Source organism: Mus pahari, chromosome 3 (genome assembly GCF_900095145.1).
Source record: "Mus pahari chromosome 3, PAHARI_EIJ_v1.1, whole genome shotgun sequence".
NCBI lineage: Eukaryota > Metazoa > Chordata > Mammalia > Rodentia > Muridae > Mus > Mus pahari.
Window position 1 is genome coordinate 54,341,057 of NC_034592.1, and position 15,821 is coordinate 54,356,877.

Here is a 15,821-nt window from a genome sequence, read left to right on the forward strand (position 1 = left end):
GGACAAGGATAAGCTGTGGAGTCAGAAAGCCCCATCACCAAGGACTGCAGGTTACATCCTCTGGACATCATCTGATCTCAGGTTTATCTGTACAACAGTGTCTAAATCAACCTGCCCCCTTTACCTCACAGAAGTGATTGGACCATCGACCTGGGTGGGGTGTAGGCCTGTAACCTTCTAACCTCTGTACTGAGGCTCAGAGGTACAGCATCTGCCCAGTGACTAATGTTTCAATGTGTTACTTCTTGCTTCAATGTTTCGATGTGTCACTTCTTGCTACAGTAAGTGAAAACAAAATGAAGAACAGGAACTACCCCTTTCCACTACCCCTTTCCGCAACAACTCCATTCTTTATTCATTCCTACAGGGGTGCATTAGTGGGTATTTAAAGAGACTTAAACTCCACTTGCACTTAAACAACTAATTTTTAATTCTGTCAGCTTAGTACATGGAACACAGTTCTCTTCAAGGAATATGGATACTTCAGTACATCCTGACTTTGACATTAACTATTCTCATTCTTTCTTTGGGTAAACTAAGAAACAAAGATATATATGTTTTTGTTTGTTTGTTTTCTCTTCTAAACAAGGAACTGGAAGGTTCAGCGTGAGAAGTCAGATGTAAAAAGGAACTAAAGTTGGCTTGATGTTTTTGTTCCTGAGTCTTCACTTTGCATTTTAAGAAAAGAGGCAAGAGCTCAGCTGGCCAGAAGTCCTAACAGGACCATAAAGGAAAGTCTGAAAGATAAAGGTGGCTGAGGGGATACAAGCACATGCATACATAAATATGTACATTTTGTATGTAAATTTTACTTAGAACATGGCACATCTCCTTAACTACTCACTCCTTGGCAAAGGAATGAGAGCTTTAACTGTCTCCACGTTGCCTATAATTAGTGCAAAAGAATTTGTTTTCCTGTTTTGCATTTGTCACGCCATTAGTTTATACAGGACAGTGATACTGAGTTTTTAGCCAGAATTATAATTTACACCATAACACATATCCTCATTTAAATAAAATACAGAAATGTACCTTTCAGTGACATATATTACCAGGTTTCTAGAAGCCAATTCTGATAGATATGCTAATCTACCTCAAATTCTCTGAGTCACACACTCCACCATCATTGAGCAAAGACTTATTTAGAATAACTGAATTCTTTAAAAAGTGGAATAGGAAACTGGGCATAATGGTACACACCTTTAATCCCAGCACTGGGGAGGCAGAGGCAGAGGTATCTCTGTGAATTTAAGGTCAGCCTGGATTACATGGCAAATTCCACTACAGCCTGGGTTACACAGACAGATTCCCTGTCTCAAAACGGATACAATTCAAACAAAGCAAACAACACAAAACTTCAATCATTACTGCTTTTGAAGAATATTTTGAAGAATTATTTTTCAAGAATACCTCAATACATTTTTATTAATGTTAGTACAATTAATTCAGTGTTTGATCATTCACATATTAAATAACCTCATCACTCAGTCATTATTAGAAATACACAGGGACAGTCCACATTGTAAAAGCCTCATAGACCCACTGTTTCCAAGGGAGCATGGAGCTGTTGAGTGAGCAGAGGCGACCACACCAGGCTTTCTCAAATGATGCTAAGAGATTTCTTACCTCCCAGCCCTCGACAGAACTGCTTGCGACTGCTTGCTCTATCAGCATGTGTGGCTCACATGAGCTTCCCTAACTACATGCAGGTGTATTTTTTTTTATTCAGAAAAAAATAAAATAAAATAAAAAGATGAATGGTAGAAAGACCCAGGGTTTCAAGGTAAAGGGATTGCAAACCCCATTGCATGGGTGTGCACAAAACTTTACTAAGAATCTGTTTCCTTACCTGTACAACAAATGAATTGGATTGAATGTTCTTTAAAGCCCACTCCAACCTAAATGCAGACCTACAATATGATTTGTTCTCTGTGATACTTACAATAGCTCATAGGATAAATCATGTTTACATAAAGGGGAGGGAAATACATAGAATACACCTCTGAAGAAAATTAAATATGATTCTTAATGCAATTTCACATAAACATAAGAATTTACGAAGATTCTCTTTTACATTTCAGAATGAATTATTCCTTAATGAAAGATTTTGCTTCTAAACACATTTCCATTTGATATATCAACAAAATGATACTGCATACTAAAAATCAATTTACCTATAACTACATCATGACCGTCAACCAAGCCAGCAGAGAAGAGCTCCTGAGACACACCATCTGCTGTATCTGTCCAAATGTGAGATGAATATGTATTAGAAACCAGAACATAAAAATCAACAGCCCAGCCCAATACAAAAAAACATATATTTCATTTACTAAAATCACCCACATGACTTTAATCCATCTATTCAGATCCTATTAGGGAAAAAAAAATCAGAAACACCATGAGGTATATTTTCCCACAAGTAATTTGTATTTTGTTTTTTATTTAACAGATGTTACTGCAGAAATATTTCATTTTGGTGAACCAAAAGACTTCCTCTCTGGCCACCATCTGAATTAATCCTCTAGTACATGCTGGAAGACCTAAGTGTTCATCCTGACATTGCTTTCCTCTCTTGCCAAGGTTAATTCCAGCTGCCATCAATCCCTTTCAATCACTCATGGCTGTGGAGTTAAGAATTTATAGCGAAGGTTGAATGTGTAGGATCTGACACAACCTTATTCTTGGTACAAACAGCCCATGGGCTTGCTGGACTATTAAGATGAACTATTTAAATGTGTGCTATTAAGAAACTCCTTTAACACAACATTGATCATTTGATAGCAACAGATTCATTCTCTTAGAAAGTGTAGCTGGGTAAATTAATGTAGTTTCTCAATGGTAAGTGACAGGAGTTGGCAATCTCATAAAGATGGGACTGAGCAGGTTTGTAGCAAGTGAGTGAGTGAATACAGCCAAGATTACTTAATTGAGAGGTTATGAATAAGCATGGTAACAGTAACTTCTACCTAAAGACTTTTCAAGGAGGAATGACATATTGAAATATGCTCAAAAGAACTATTACAGAACCCTGTGTTATAATGAAGGAGATGGTTTGGCCTCCATGGCTTTCAGATGTTCTAAGGGTCACCTAGTAGTACTGGCTACAAACAGCAGGGTAAGTGTTTTCCAAGGCCAGGGAATACCCAGCCACAGAGCTGCTGCATCAAACAAACATCAAAGCAGAACTGCAGAAATCTACCCTCAGCATCAACCAGCTGTGGCGACTATATAAATGAGCTTACAGAGTAGGTGTGTGTACACAGACATTGCGTATGTGTACCATATGCACACACGTACATGCACGGGACCTGCTTTCCACAGTTTGAGGGATTTAAAGTATTTTACCTGGTGTGTGACACTAAGAATACAATCAGTGGTGGTGATGATGACATAGCAACGCCACGGTGCACAGCTTGTCTAAAGCTCCAGAAAGGACAAAAACTCAATGCCTATACCTGATGCTTCCGAGGGTTGCGTTTTTCTCCCATTTCATAATGGGATGCAACAAACAGAAATGGACGGTAGGGACTGCTTACCAAACAGTGAATTCCACACAAACAAGGTAAACTTGTCTTGGGCCTTCTCCTTTTGTCAAAGGTTAAGAATAAAGTTTATAAAGGTCTCTCATGGAGTGATGTGTCTCTCGTGTGGATGAAGGGACTTGAGGACAGATCACTAAATGGTTATGTTCCCAGAGTGACTCTCTTTCTGAAGCTGCTAGCACTCCGAATCTCCGTCTTCCTGGTGATCCCCTGGATCTCTGGGATGGGAAGCCCTTTTAGTGAAGGTGCTGAGTGACAGGCCTGTAGTAGGGAGCCTTTCATGCCTCGAGTGACTAGCTAGTAGCTACAAGGTCTGAATCTTTACATTTCAGCAAGCAGTTACCCTCTCAGAATGCAGCTGAAAAGGGACATGCCAGGCACAGCTACACCAAGGGCTGGCACTTACACTGCCAGAGTGATAGCCACTCCCTGGTGATTAGACTGGATAGCAGGTCCTATTTTCAGGTCTCTTGGGCACCAGATGAATCATATCAAAGTGGCAAATGGCTAACACTAGCTGGACAAAACAGGAAATACTCTGTTTCTGTGTATGGCATTCAGAGGTCATTTTTTTACGAAAGTAAGTAAAGACACCTATAACAGTTTAGACCAGAAATATGATTACTTCAAGTTTCCTAGAAATTTATTTTTGTTCTACATTGATGCTAAACAGGTAAAAACATTACCTCTTAGCATCTACGTTCCAGAGTATACAACAATATAGCAATTAAAAGTGTCTTCAAAAGACAGCAGAGAGTGTTCTGTGTGCCCATCCTGTCTACGCGATACACAACTATGCCTATTTATAGATAGCATAATCATAAGGCACATGAAGTGTACATGCACGTGTGTATCACAGATGATGCCTGAAGAGCAGGAAGCACCAGGAATGACACAGTGTGACCAGTCCTAACAGGCCTGTGCTCGATTTCCAGTAAAGGACAATTACCAGACAAGTCACTGCTATGGTATCCACCTGGCAACAAATGTAGAGACTATTCATCAATCCCTGGCAAATGAGGCTGCCGCAGGCAGTGCAAATGGACCAGTGATGATGGGACCGGCTTGCCCACGCAAATCCTAAGATGAAAATCCGTTCCTTTGTTAGTTCTTAAAATTAAAATTGATTTTCATTGCTGTAGTCAATTTTAAACAACTGGATGAAAAGAAGCAACCTCACCACTAGAATCTGCTCCCTCTTGTACTTGAAACGTCTATTATATAATTAGCAGATCGTATTCACAACATTGCCTGGTCAATATGTTTATATTATGACTAAATGAATGGCCTTTTGATAACTGTGACTGCTGTCGTACAATCTCACAGACCAATCTAAAATTATTAAAGATGGACACACTTGAAAAGAAAACCCACTTAGCTGGCTCATTAGGGCCCACGGCATTTATTCTGTAGAAGATACTTCATATTTTTATGTAATTTCAAACATTCAGTCTAATCTTTGGTTTTACAGAGGGCTCGTGATCAGGACTTGAGTAAATCTGGGACCCCAAACATTTAAGGCCTAAGAGCGGAATGTAGTTGATTGACAGTATTTAAAAACCAATTTCTCATGCATGTGTGTGGACAGGACACACCAAGTCTTGAAGTGCCTATTACTCACTCTGGCTCCTCCAGGCAGCTGAGAATGGGGAGGAGGCTGGGGCGGTTTACTGCCTGGGTAGCTCTAAAGCCAAGTGAGCTATGAACTCATGGACACTATCGGAATGCATGAGACCACTGTACTTTACAAAGGTATTCGGGGTAGAGCTTGAGGAGACTCTTTATAGGTACGTAAAATAGAGAAACCACAGGCCATGGAAAAGAGCTACAAGCTTAGCATGTATTAGTGTCTGATTTTTACTTCTCTGAACTGAGGATATACGGTAAATAATGTAACCTATATTTTTCCTTGTGATACATATTTATTAACCAAAGTTTCTTCATGTTGTTCTGTATGCCCAGGCTCTATGGCTGTTGCAAAACATAATAATAAAAAATAAAAATAATATATGGCCTTGTCTTATGGCATCCAGGAGATGTACAAACAAGCAGTCTAGCCATTAAGCAGCTGAAGTAACATACTTGAGAAATTCAAATTACATGGAGGCCATAAGAGGCAGAGTCGGTTACCTTGTGGGGTAATACCCACTGTCATTTCCATTAAAAGCTGCATTACCAGCCCATATATATTTTTGTGGTTAAGCTAATATATCTAATTTACATGTGTATGTACACCATGACACATGTGTCTCTGGGATTCATATAGTGAGTAGTAGTTTAGAATCCATACAATTAGCAAATTCTTTCTCTCTTTGTTTGTAGACAAAACATTTTTGAATAGCAAATTACAACCATACACTTGTAATCAATTTCTCATTTGTTTCTTGTTCCACCAAAATAATAATTTCAATTAAAACTTGCCTCTTCCTGGAGTAAACTCAAATCGTATGTCATTAAGTTCCTTTCTGGAGTTTCTGAAACACATAACATAAAGCACATTAAAATCTAATGAGGCAGAGTTTAATCAAACCAAATTGCTCTCAGTTTTTATACGACGCAACCAACATGGAGAAAGTATTTTACAGTTTTAGGTTTCTTCCAAACATCTTCTCAAGTGGAAGATACAGTTATGATAACAATAACTGAGTAGATATATTTGATGACATTTACCTCACATGGATATGCTGATAACACAAAATCCCCAAAACAAAATGTTCATTTTATAAAAGCTATACTAACCCAATAAGCTTAAATCTAATTTCAGAATACACATCTTTAGAAGCATATCATCTAAGTGGTGTCTTGTACAGTTTTCATATCCCCCTGGACAGTAGCAGTTTAGTAACAGAATTTTAAAACAACATATCAGGAACAACAGACTCTGTGATGAGTTCAAGACAAGTATCATATATTAAATCATATGAAAAAAAAACACAAGAAGGTGTACTTGTTGCTAAAAGTCTATTCCAAATTCAAGGACCTCTGAATGTTGAAAAACTCTCCACTGAATAATAAACATTCTATAAGATACCGAAATTGTAAAATATATACATAAGTATATATTTAATACAAACTAAATCACACTCAGAAAAATCTAGAATTTCTTTATTTAAATGATAGGGTGGGCTGTAAACTGTTAAAAGTAACTACACACACACACACACACACACACACACACACACACACACACACACACACAAATCATATCAGTAAGAACAGCCTGAGTAGAGTAACCAGGTTTGGAAGCAGAAACAGGATTGTCAGGTTCAGGAGTTAGACTGTCTGAGACAGAAACAGAACCCAAGCAAATGCCCCTGATGATGCTCCTCTTCCTGCCATGCATGACTGAGGAGACCTACCAACCACACAGGGTTTAATTCTCAACCCTGTGTGATAGCTTCTGCTGATGTGTTTCTGGACCCTTTAGCCCATTACCATCCCCATACTTTTAGGCTATCAACTCATATCACACTAAGCACAAGGAGGCCAGGAAGCTGGAAAGGACTCAGTATCTGCTTAGAGAAAGCCCTTCTCACTCCCTAGAAAAAGCTATGCCACATTTAATATCAATCCACAAGGGACAAGGGGCAAAACAGAAGAGGACAAGAATTCAAGGCCAGATGTTCCTGAACCTAGAAATCTGCATCTGCCCTCAGGTTTCATCATCTGGACTTGGTCACAAACCCTCTAAGAGCTGAGATCTTACAACTAGGCTTCCACTAAGACTGTGTGGAACTCTCACTACTGAAGAGTGTGGATCCTCACCCTAAAATATCTATCTATCTATCTATCTATCTATCTATCTATCTATCTATCTATCTATCTATCTATCTATCTATCCATCCATCCCATAAAGTAAACTGGAGACAATAGTAGAGTGTCAGAAACCATTTTAGAACTGTTTTATAGTTTTAGAATTCAGAGACAATAAAAATGTCATCAATTTACTTGAAAGAAAACCAATTAACTTGCCTAATTTTAAATATTTTATAAATGAGTACTTTCTGATTGAGGGCTTATCTCTAAAATAGAGCATTTGTCTAATACGTGTGTGGATTTGGTTTTGATCTCCAATGCGAAAATAAAAATAGTTGTCCCTCACAAAAGGAAAATGAATGAACAAGCAGACTGAAATCGTTTCACATGGCTGAATATTTAGAGTTCATATGTTACAATACAACATGTTCTCTAAGGAAAAAATCCATTAATAATGTATTTAAAAAGGAATGAGTGAGGAAGTAATTGGTTTCTTAATGTTATAAACGGTTCTGCCCTCATACATTCTAGAGGGACCCTGTGAACTCCCAGGATTCTTTTCTGTATCTATAGGCTCTGCATCCTCGGAATCAACCAACTACAGGTCAAAACTGCCCAAGGTGAAAAGTAAGCCTGCACTCAACAGTCTTTGTAAACAGTGTAACAGCCACTTACACAGCACGTGCAGCGTAGACCCCCTAGACGTAGCGTATTGTCTTGTAAAGAGAAAAGGGGCAAAGAGAATCAGAGGAGTAAATAGGGAGCAAGATGGAGGTACGGATAAAGGAGGGACTAAGGGGAGGAACAACTAACAGTATAGGCCATTTGAAAGGGTGTATGAGAACCTACTACTGTAGAAGCCTCCTAAGGTATACATATACCTTATATATAAAGGAATGTAAACAGTCTCACCATATAAAGGGGAGGTAATGACCCAACTAGACATCATATGTCAACAGGGAAAAACTCCAGGGCTGCAAATGGGTTACATCTTTTTGAGTCAGAGATGGTGAATAACTGGAAAGAAACATCTTCTAGACCAGACAGGGCTGATGAACATGGATTCACAGAGACGGTGACAGTAGTCAAGAGACCTGTGATCTCAAGAGAGGCAAAACCCGAGGATGGAGGAGGACAAGTGAGCATGACGCCCCACCCTTATCAGAGAAGCTGTTTGAGATGGGTAAGCGCTGGAAAGCAGAAGATCAGTTTTCTCTATTGAAGGGACCCTGGGTCTACCAAGCACACGCCAGAGAAGGCCCCATGCCCAGCAGCAGCTGCCAACACTAAGTGGACACCATGTGAGGTTGCTGCTCTGCTATTCTTCTCTTATTGACTTTGTTTACTTACGTTTCCTTTTGTTTTGTGAGCGCTGGAGAGAGGCAGGGACCCAACATGAAGTTGGGTGGGGCAGGAATGCAGACAAAATCTGAGAGCAGTTAGGCTTAAAACAAGGAACAGTATCCCCTAAATAGAGTATAACGCCTGGTCATGATACGTGCATGTCTCTTCATATTGTATTAGTCATTGAAAGAAATCCACAGATCATTCACAGCATGTTGTTTCCAACATGCTTTAAATGAAAAATATTATGTAGGAGAATTGAATACTTCAGATTTTTGTGTTAATGATAGCTATATATTTCTCCATTTGATTCCAATAGTCAGCTACTGAGATATGCAAAATATCGGTTTGTTTATTCTGCCAATGCCCACCACTTCTCCCCCCTTTACATAATTACATTCACTGTCTTCCTTGTTTCTAACTTTAATGTATGGTAGAGTGATGACAAACAGCTCTGTCCTGGAAGTACCTGATATACACAGAAATACTCAAGTCATTTCACTTTTAAGAGAAAGCAGCATCTTCCAAGATTTTGCATGTTGCTACCAAATAATCACTGAAAATCTCATTAATAGTCTTGGTTGTGCACATGGTGTATATAAGCAAACATTAAATTAAAACCAAAGTAATCTAGTCAGAGCAAAGGACCACTAGAAAGGAAGGACTAATACTCTATTTAATAATGAAATGGCTCATGGAGAGAAAACTAAAGGCACTTAGTTGAATATTAATCGGTGTTATTGCTCCTCTCTCATCTAACTGCACTTGCCTAAATTAGTTTTCTCTACTCGGGCCATGGTAAAAGAAGTGCATGCGTGAGCTGCACCCAGAACATTCTCATGAACATCCTAATTTTTTAAAATATTAATATCACAAAGGCAGTAACCAACCTTCATAATCCCCACAGACGTGGACTACGGAGTCTGCCTCTCCGCGAGTCACTCTTTATGACTCTGAACCTAAGTGCCACCTCTGAAAAGATCACTGTGATTGATTGTAAGTAGTAGACTTGTCCCATCAAGATGATATACACTTGGAAAACTGCCTAATTGGATCTAACGACTGAAGGTCATCCTTTTATAAAGAATTAATCTTTTCAGACTCATACTTACACCTTTAATTGAAAGTACATTCCCTTTAATTGATATGGCCCAGGATACTCTGGATTTCGGGAAGTGGAAGAGGGGGATGGTTTAAGGCCAAGAATAGCCTGTGCAGCTTCACAGTGGAAACAGTTTCTAGGCCCAGGCTCCCAGGCTGCTGACTCTTATAAAACAAATCAAAACAAAAACAAAACAAAAACCCTCTTTAATCCTAAAATAAGAGCTATTAAATCTGGTAAAGTTAAACTTCTTACTGCTTGCTGCAGGCATACTCCTCAGAAATGCAAACAGCAAAGCATTTTACTAGAAATTTATTCTTACAAATGAGAAATGTGATCATACGATATGACTGTACATCTTGCAACTGTTTGACCTCTCACTCACGCCCCTTACTTAAAGACCTAGTCACTTCCTAGAGACCATGGCATTTTAGGCTTTGTGTCATCTTCCTGTTTTAGTCTGTCTCTCCCTCTTCCTCACCTTCTCCCTCTCTCCCCCCTCTTTTTCTCCCCCCTCCATGGCAGATTACTATATCCACTATTCTGTGCTTTAGTTTTAAGTTAATAATTCATCTTGAATTTCTAAATATCAGTTCATTGCAAGCTTTCAGACTCATTTTACCACAGCTGCAAATCCAGGGGCAGCCTGCTGTGCCTCACTTTTAAGTTAATAATGCATCGTGAAATTTCCAAATTTAAGCTCACATCCTTTTCCGTACAACAACAGTTTCTCACTCTATTGCTCTATCCTTTCGGAAGCTCTTTCTATCCTGTGAAGAGATTGCTTTCAATCTTTCACTATTACAAACAGTGAGTCGATGAATAAGCCTATTCTTATCTCATTCTGCAAAAAGCATAAGCATAAGACTAAGTTTCTAATGGTCAGCTGCTCGGTTACATGGGCAATTTGATGAGTACTGCCCATTCCTCTTTGTCTCACTTAGACCAATTTCCACAGTCACTGGCAATTTGTAAGCACTGTTACCACAACTTTCAAAGAATAATGTAGGGAGTGTATAATAGAACTCAGGTGATAGGGAGAGCTGGCAGGGGAAAGCTGATTTCCCATGGAAGGGACACAACCAGTCCTCACCACTTATTGGTGCCAGACAGACAAGAATTTGGATTGACTGTAGTTATTCAAGCTTTCCAGCTAGCGAGGCTGAGTGTAAAATATAATATCTCTTGATATTAACACACAAACTATGGGAAGCAGAAGCACACAAAGTTTTGCTAAGACTTTGATGTTATTTTTAAGAATCTACAAAAAAAAGTCATAAATAATGCACTGACTCACAGGCCATGAACATTGGAAAATTAATCATGGGAAAGAAAGATAAGTCCAAAGAAATTTAATCAAAAGGAAAATATGATCTTGAAAATCTGAAGTGGTTTCAAGCATTGAGTACCTGTCATTTAACAATGGAAAGTGTGATTTGTGGGGGTGGTGGTGGTATTGTTTTGTAGGTTTGGTTTTATTTTGTGCCCGAACTGAGTTCACAATCTAGGTTGGAATGTGTTAAGCTCTTCTTCTGGTGCTGTCAATTCATCTTCAAGTGACACAGTGAACACTCCAAGGAGACAGCTGTGGCAGCAAGGAACACAGGAGAAAGCAGGTAACTTCCTGGTGGGCTGGGAAGCTACAGAGAGATTTCACAGGATGTCCTATTCACCTGGCATCCTAATAATGTATCATATCAGGGCTATCTGACGGTCACTATTCCTGGAGGGTCCTAAAACCAAAATGTAGGCGTAGGACCACCAGAATTCTCCAGCTTCAGGTTAACATCTCTTAGCCAGTGCAGACAATAGAATGGGGGCTTGTGAACCCCAAGAACCTGATGTTATTAAGAGATGTACAGGTTCAAGTTGCCAAAGGGCATTGGTAAAAGCACCTGACATTGATATATTCCAATGACAGTGATATGCAGCTGCTCTGGGGTCAGCAGAGTCATCAGAAGTCCCGTAAGGCTGGAAGAATCAAGGGGTGACAGCTGTTGCCCCACCCTCTAAGCATCTTAAAGTCCATAATGCAAAAACAGCTGAATTTTTTTTTCCTTACTTATGCCTAAAATTCCAAAGGAAAAGAAAGCTATGCACACAAGTCCTAGAAACTGCCCCTTCTCAGGGAGGAAGAGAACCCTGGCATTGACCAAGTAGAGGTTCATCTTCCATTCAGCTTGCTCTAGCCTTACATTGCCCTGATATACAACTACCTCCATGGCCTGAGGTGGAGGCACGGCCTACAGTTCCTTTGGAGCTGGCCTTTTCTCCTCTTCTCTAGGAAGAAGCTACTATAGGAGGTGACAATGTAAGCTGAGATGACAGAGAAGTACGGATGGATCCTAACTGACCAACCATTTCTTCGGCCTTCCATGACCTATTTTCTCAGCTGTGACAAGGGAGAGGTAATTTCTAGCTGCTGTGGCCTGAACAGGTCACCCAACAAGCTTGTATATGGAAAGTTGTCCCACAGAACATCAGTGTTAGGATATGGGAATTGAGGAGAGCTGTTTTGGTCATTCTCAGAACAAACTTCAAAGTGGCAATCTGAATGAGGAATGTCCCCCGTAGGCTCCATACTTGAGTCACTTGGTCCCCGGACGGTGGCACTGTTTAGGAAGGATGTGGAGGCTTTAGGAGGTGGAGCCTAGCTAGTGGCGAAATGTTACTGGGAGTTGCCTTTAATAGTCTATAGACTTCACTCCTTCCAGTCGCTCTCTCTGCTCCATGTTTATGGTTGAAAGGTGTTGTCTTAACCTCCTGCTTTGGTCACCTGCTGTCATGCCCCTGCTGCCCATATAGACTATCACAGCAGCAATAACAGCAACAGCTTAGCAAGCCTCCCAGTCCTAACTCCTGCCGACCTTGGCTCACCTGCTTCCCCTGCTCATCTCCTGTTACCCCTCAGTGACTCAAGTCCCATCTCTTCTTATTCTTTCCCCGAATGATTAATTTCAAATCTATAACGCAATCCCAGCAACTTTCCTGGAGCTGTAAATCCATTACTCAATTGCTTACATGGTATCTTTCCACAGATGAGCCCACAGACACCAAAATCTCAGTACGTTCCAGATGCAAAGCATTGCTCTTCCTGCCAAGACACGTCTCTGTCTCTGCTCTGAGGCCGACAACCAAGACACGCAGGTACGATTCCCTTAGATTACTCCAGGTGTCCACTCTTCCACCAATTCACTGCGGCACAGTGTCACCAGCCACAAGTTAGAATAATTGATTTAATGGACAACGGACCCTTCATATAGCACTGTTATCGGTTCCTATTGTACGAGCTGAAGGTTTATAGAGAGTGAAATGGGCAGTCAAAGAGTGTTTAGGGTATGCTCGTTGCAGGCGGATGTAGCCCAGGATGCAAACAGTTAACAGTTAATAAGAAATGAAAAATGAAAAATTAGAAGCTGAAGGAGCTTACAACATAGGCCAGCAGCAAGAACCTAGAGGAGAGCCACCCCCATGCTGCCACCCACATTGCTCGAAATCAATGTCCTTTCTTATGTTTTGGCTTCTCTGCTGCAGTCTTGACTAAATTTGCGGGAGCCGTCAGAATCTGGAGATGCCTGTGCAGAGCCCGACGGAGCAGTGATTAGTGGCCATGTCCAGTATCCATTCTATCACTCGGTTTCTCCTGCAGTAGGGAGAAAGTGATGCTTCCTTCAAGATTAAAGAAGCTTGTGGCCAGGCTGTGAGAACTCCTGGCACAGCTGTGAGGAATCATTATGGCTCATCTATTCTGATGAACACAGACCGTCCTTGAAGAGTTTATAAGCATCTTGGAGATGACAGCTAGCATCTAAGAACTACAAAGAAGACCCACTATAAGGGGATCAGTAGTAACATGGCTTAGCAGGGGAAGGCAACTGTCACCAAGCCTGATGACAAGTTCAATGCTCAGAACCAATGGGGTGGAAAAAGAGACTCAACTCCTATAAGTTGTTGTTCTCTGACCTCTATCCGTGCACTGTGGGTGTATTACACATACAAAATAAACAGTAGATGTATATGCATACATACATATATGCACATATAAATACATATATGTATTTACATACATCCACATGTATGTATTTATACCCATACACATATACTATGTAAGTAAATATATATGTATATATGTCAACCAGTGGTAGAAAACGGTTTAGACAAGCAAAGCCAGACAATTCTGAGGACAGCCCATTTCCCACTCCTGACTCTCACTGCAATTCACCTTTCAAACACCTGCCAAATTCATCTTCCTCTCAGGTGGAGGCTCAATCACAGAATCATATAATTTTACAACCAAAAGGGGCCCTAGAGGTCACCTAATCCATTCCCCTCATTCCTCTGGTGAAACAACTGAAGCACAGGGATTAAGTGGCTTGCCTAAGATTACACAGCTGGTTAATTCACTCAATACTCCATAAATCCTTATTGATCACCTACTAGGTGTCAGGCCCATGCTGGGAGCTATTAATGCAGAAATGGCACTTACAACTGGGAGCTGAGGCTTCTAGACCACTGCCCTCTGTTCATGGTTGGTTCTTGAAGTACAGGCAGGGCTCCGTGAGAGTTGCAATCTCTAATAGAGACTCTTTCCTCAAGTGCACCCCACACCCAGCTAAGAATTCCTATAGGCAGTGAGACACTGTAACCCAAGTATTACAAGCAGCCAGCAAGGCACTGTAGCAGAATTGTTACAGGCAGTGAGACACTGTAGCAGAATTGTTACAAGCAGTTAAAACACTGGGACAGATATAAGATTGAGGACTCTTGCTGACTTCTCACCACTGTCTCCAAGGTCTGCTGGAGTTCAGATGCCTCCGATACATATACAGCACACGTACCAGGAGGCACATGCTCCAGGAATGTAAGAATGATACCTGTGTCTCCTACCATCCCTGTCCAACCTGGTCTTTGCATTAACTTGCTACAAGTCAGTCCTTAAAAAAAAAAAAAAAAAAACTAGTGAGATTTCCTAAGGTAAAAATAACTCGGCCTTGTATTTCCTTTTATCTATAAATATGAGCCTGGCTTAGAAAATATAGGTTGGTAATATTCAAAAATTTTGCGTTCACTGATCCATAAAGAGTCACATAAACCAATATCAAAGATATGAGACATTCACAATAGTCCATTTAATAATAACAAAATATGGAGTATCAGGCACACACACATATACACACATACACAAACAACATACACACTCTACATACATACACACACTTTTCACATATACACTCACACACATATCACATACACACCCAGCACACATACAGAAACCACATAAACAGGTTATATATACATATATACATATATATATTATATATATATATATATATATATATATATATATACGCACCCACACACACCACATACACACTCTACTTACACCCACCACACAAACTTTGCACTCTGCATACATACATATATTAAAACACGCACACCACATGTAGACTTTATACACACACACACATGACATATATACTCTGCATACATACACACAATACATATACACACTCTACATATATATACACACACCACACATACATGTTACACACATACATTCACACACAACATATACACACTCTACATACATACACATACAAAGAGTGTGTACTCCTGCATGCATGCATGCATACATACACACACACACACAGACAAACCATGTACACAACTATACTACACCCACACTCCTCCATCAAACTGCACACAGTATTTTTCAGAACAGTGTCCTGATATATTCATAAAGAATGTGCTCTTAAGTACTATAGTCTTCAGGCTACTCTGCAAATGGAACCCATCTCAAGCTTCTGTTGCTTCCAGGTGACCATGCTGCAACCCGAAGCTTTAGCTCAATAGTCCATCATGATCCCTCAGTCCTGGCTGTTTGCTTTGCCATGGCTAATCGCCACATGAGAGCTACATACATAGAAACTACAGATAGGCCTTACAGTGCAGACTTATAGCAACTGTCACAGGCACAACTGATCCCCTACGAATGTATGTTTCATCCAGAGGTAATCTGAACCTCGGATGGTCTTCTTTACTGTCCTGGGAGTCACCAGGCAGAGAGTGCAGCC

At 40.2% G+C, this 15,821-nt stretch overlaps 1 protein-coding gene across 2 annotated transcripts in view; it reads right to left on the reverse strand.

The window, feature by feature from the left end:
• The window catches only part of Stk39 (serine/threonine kinase 39), a 260,451-nt gene that overhangs the window by 51,159 nt on the left and 193,471 nt on the right, over nt 1-15,821 (reverse strand). For both annotated transcript variants that reach the window (XM_021192061.2, XM_029536818.1), the window contains exons 15-16: nt 5,967-6,019; nt 2,175-2,243 (exon numbers count right to left, since the gene is read on the reverse strand). In XM_021192061.2, coding sequence (XP_021047720.1) covers nt 2,175-2,243; nt 5,967-6,019 — 122 coding nt within the window. The remainder of the gene's footprint in view (nt 1-2,174; nt 2,244-5,966; nt 6,020-15,821) is intronic.